Source organism: Chinchilla lanigera, unplaced genomic scaffold (assembly GCF_000276665.1).
Source record: "Chinchilla lanigera isolate Chin_1 unplaced genomic scaffold, ChiLan1.0 scaffold00110, whole genome shotgun sequence".
In the NCBI taxonomy this organism is placed as follows: Eukaryota; Metazoa; Chordata; class Mammalia; order Rodentia; family Chinchillidae; genus Chinchilla; species Chinchilla lanigera.
In genome coordinates this window covers 1,111,350-1,113,253 of record NW_004955511.1, presented here as the reverse complement: position 1 = coordinate 1,113,253, position 1,904 = coordinate 1,111,350, and the positions used below count along the sequence as shown (strand labels likewise).

The 1,904-nt window shown below is 41.0% G+C and overlaps 1 protein-coding gene across 1 annotated transcript; it reads right to left on the bottom strand.

Annotated features, from left to right (window-relative positions):
* Nucleotides 1-266: 266 nt before the first annotated feature.
* On the bottom strand, nucleotides 267-1,208 carry LOC102014812 (olfactory receptor 8H1-like). The gene has a single exon (XM_013506365.1). The coding sequence runs from the start codon at nucleotides 1,206-1,208 to the stop codon at nucleotides 267-269; it is 942 nt and encodes a 313-aa protein (XP_013361819.1).
* Nucleotides 1,209-1,904: the final 696 nt, after the last annotated feature.

The window sequence follows — 1,904 nt, the reverse complement described above, 5'->3', positions numbered from 1 at the left end:
TTAAAATTATAAAAACTTTCTCACTTTTCCCCCCAAATTTTTCCCTGAGTTTTTTACATCTTAGATTTAATGCATAATTGATGACTTAAAATTCCAGTATGAACTCATTAGAACTTGTGCCTCAAACTGTCTGAGATCATGTTGCACTAGCAAAAGGCAGCTAGAGAGGGAAATAAACAACAAGATTCAATTCTTTCAGACTGGGACCAAAGAAAGAAAAACAAAAGGCAAGTGGACAAGTGTAAACGCCTAGTAACGTCGCTATATTAATCGTACGGAACCCCTCTCTTCTGCATAACTCTGACTACAGCATTTTTCACCTCTTTGTTTCTGAGGCTGTAGATGAGAGGGTTCAGCATAGGGATCACGATCGTGTAAAACACAGAGGCCACCTGATCCTTTCCCAAGGAGTAGGACTGCTGTGGCTTTAAATAAGTAAAGATCAGAGAAGTATAAAAGATGGTGACTCCCAGGAGGTGAGAGGCACAGGTAGAGAAGGCTCTTCGCTTTCCTGCAGTGGAATTAATTTTCAGGATAGTGGACAGAATGGAAACATAGGATCCACATATGGTGATGAGCGACACTATCAGGGTGAAACCAGCAAAAACAAATATAATAATTTCTATGTCATACGTGTCACTGCAGGACAGGGCTAAAATTGGGGATATGTCACAGAAAAAGTGGTGGATGATGTTAGAATTGCAGAAATGCAGTCTGCTCATGAAAACCATATTAACAGTAGAATCCACAGAGCCAATCACATAGGAGCCAGACAGCAGGGCACAGCACAGTCTTGGGGACATAATGACTGGATAGTGCAGAGGGCTGCAGATGGCTACATAGCGGTCATAGGCCATGGAGGAGAGAAGGAAGCATTCAGTAGCAGCAAAGAGTATAAACAAGTACATCTGGCTGAAGCAGCCCAGGAACGAGATGCTCTTGGAGGAAGTCAGTAAGTTCTGTAAAGTTCTAGGGGTGATGACGCTGGAGTAGCTGAGGTCGAGAAAGGACAGGTGGGTGAGGAAAAAGTACATGGGGGTGTGCAGCTGGGGATCCAGGCGAATGAGCAGCATCATGCCTGCGTTCCCCAGCACCGTGACCAGGTAGATGAGGAGGAAGAGCAGGAAGAGGAGCAGCTGCGCCTCTGCAGAGTCCGCCAGCCCCAGGAGGATGAAGTCAGGCATACCGGTGGAGTTCCTTCTTCCCATGGTGTCTGCTGCACTTATCTATTGAGTCATTATATCTGATATTGAGCCTGAGTGACTTCAAAAATATTTTAGTGTGTGAACGACAAAAATTTTAATAATGTAATTTTGTGTTTCTAGAGATTAAAAGGTCTTTACTGAGCACAACTGAAAAAATATAATTGTGATGTATACATGTGGATATAACTTCTCCTTTACTGCTAACATTTTAAAAGATTACAACCTAGGTAAGAAACATGAACCTGGTAAAACTGTGAATGCTTTCACTACTCAACATGTTCAAGCTATATGAAGATAACTTACTTAGACAATACATATCTGAATAATTCATCAGAGCAAGGGCACAGAAGGTAACATCTGAAATGAGAGCATTCTGTGTTAACATGTGGCTCTATTGAAATATTTTGACAGAACGTGCCTTAAAAATGCTCTTCTTGGGGCTGCAGATTTAGCTCAGTGGCACAGCACCTGCTTGGCAAGCCCGAGGTCGTGAGTTTGATTCCCGGTACTGGAAAAAAAAAATGCTCTTCTTAATATGCCTTCTTAACATGCCTTAAAAATCTTTGTTCCAGATTATAACTTTTTAGCAAAACTAATAAAGGATATGTAATAAAGTAGTTTAAAATCAGTTTTCATGAATTATTAACTGTCCCTTACTTTTCAAAGCTGTTGGACAGCAATTACCAATTAAATTTAATA

Bases quoted from the DNA above. Each gene is read 5' to 3' on its own strand.
- LOC102014812 (XM_013506365.1), bottom strand. From the start codon at position 1,208: ATGGGAAGAAGGAACTCCACCGGTATGCCTGACTTCATCCTCCTGGGG.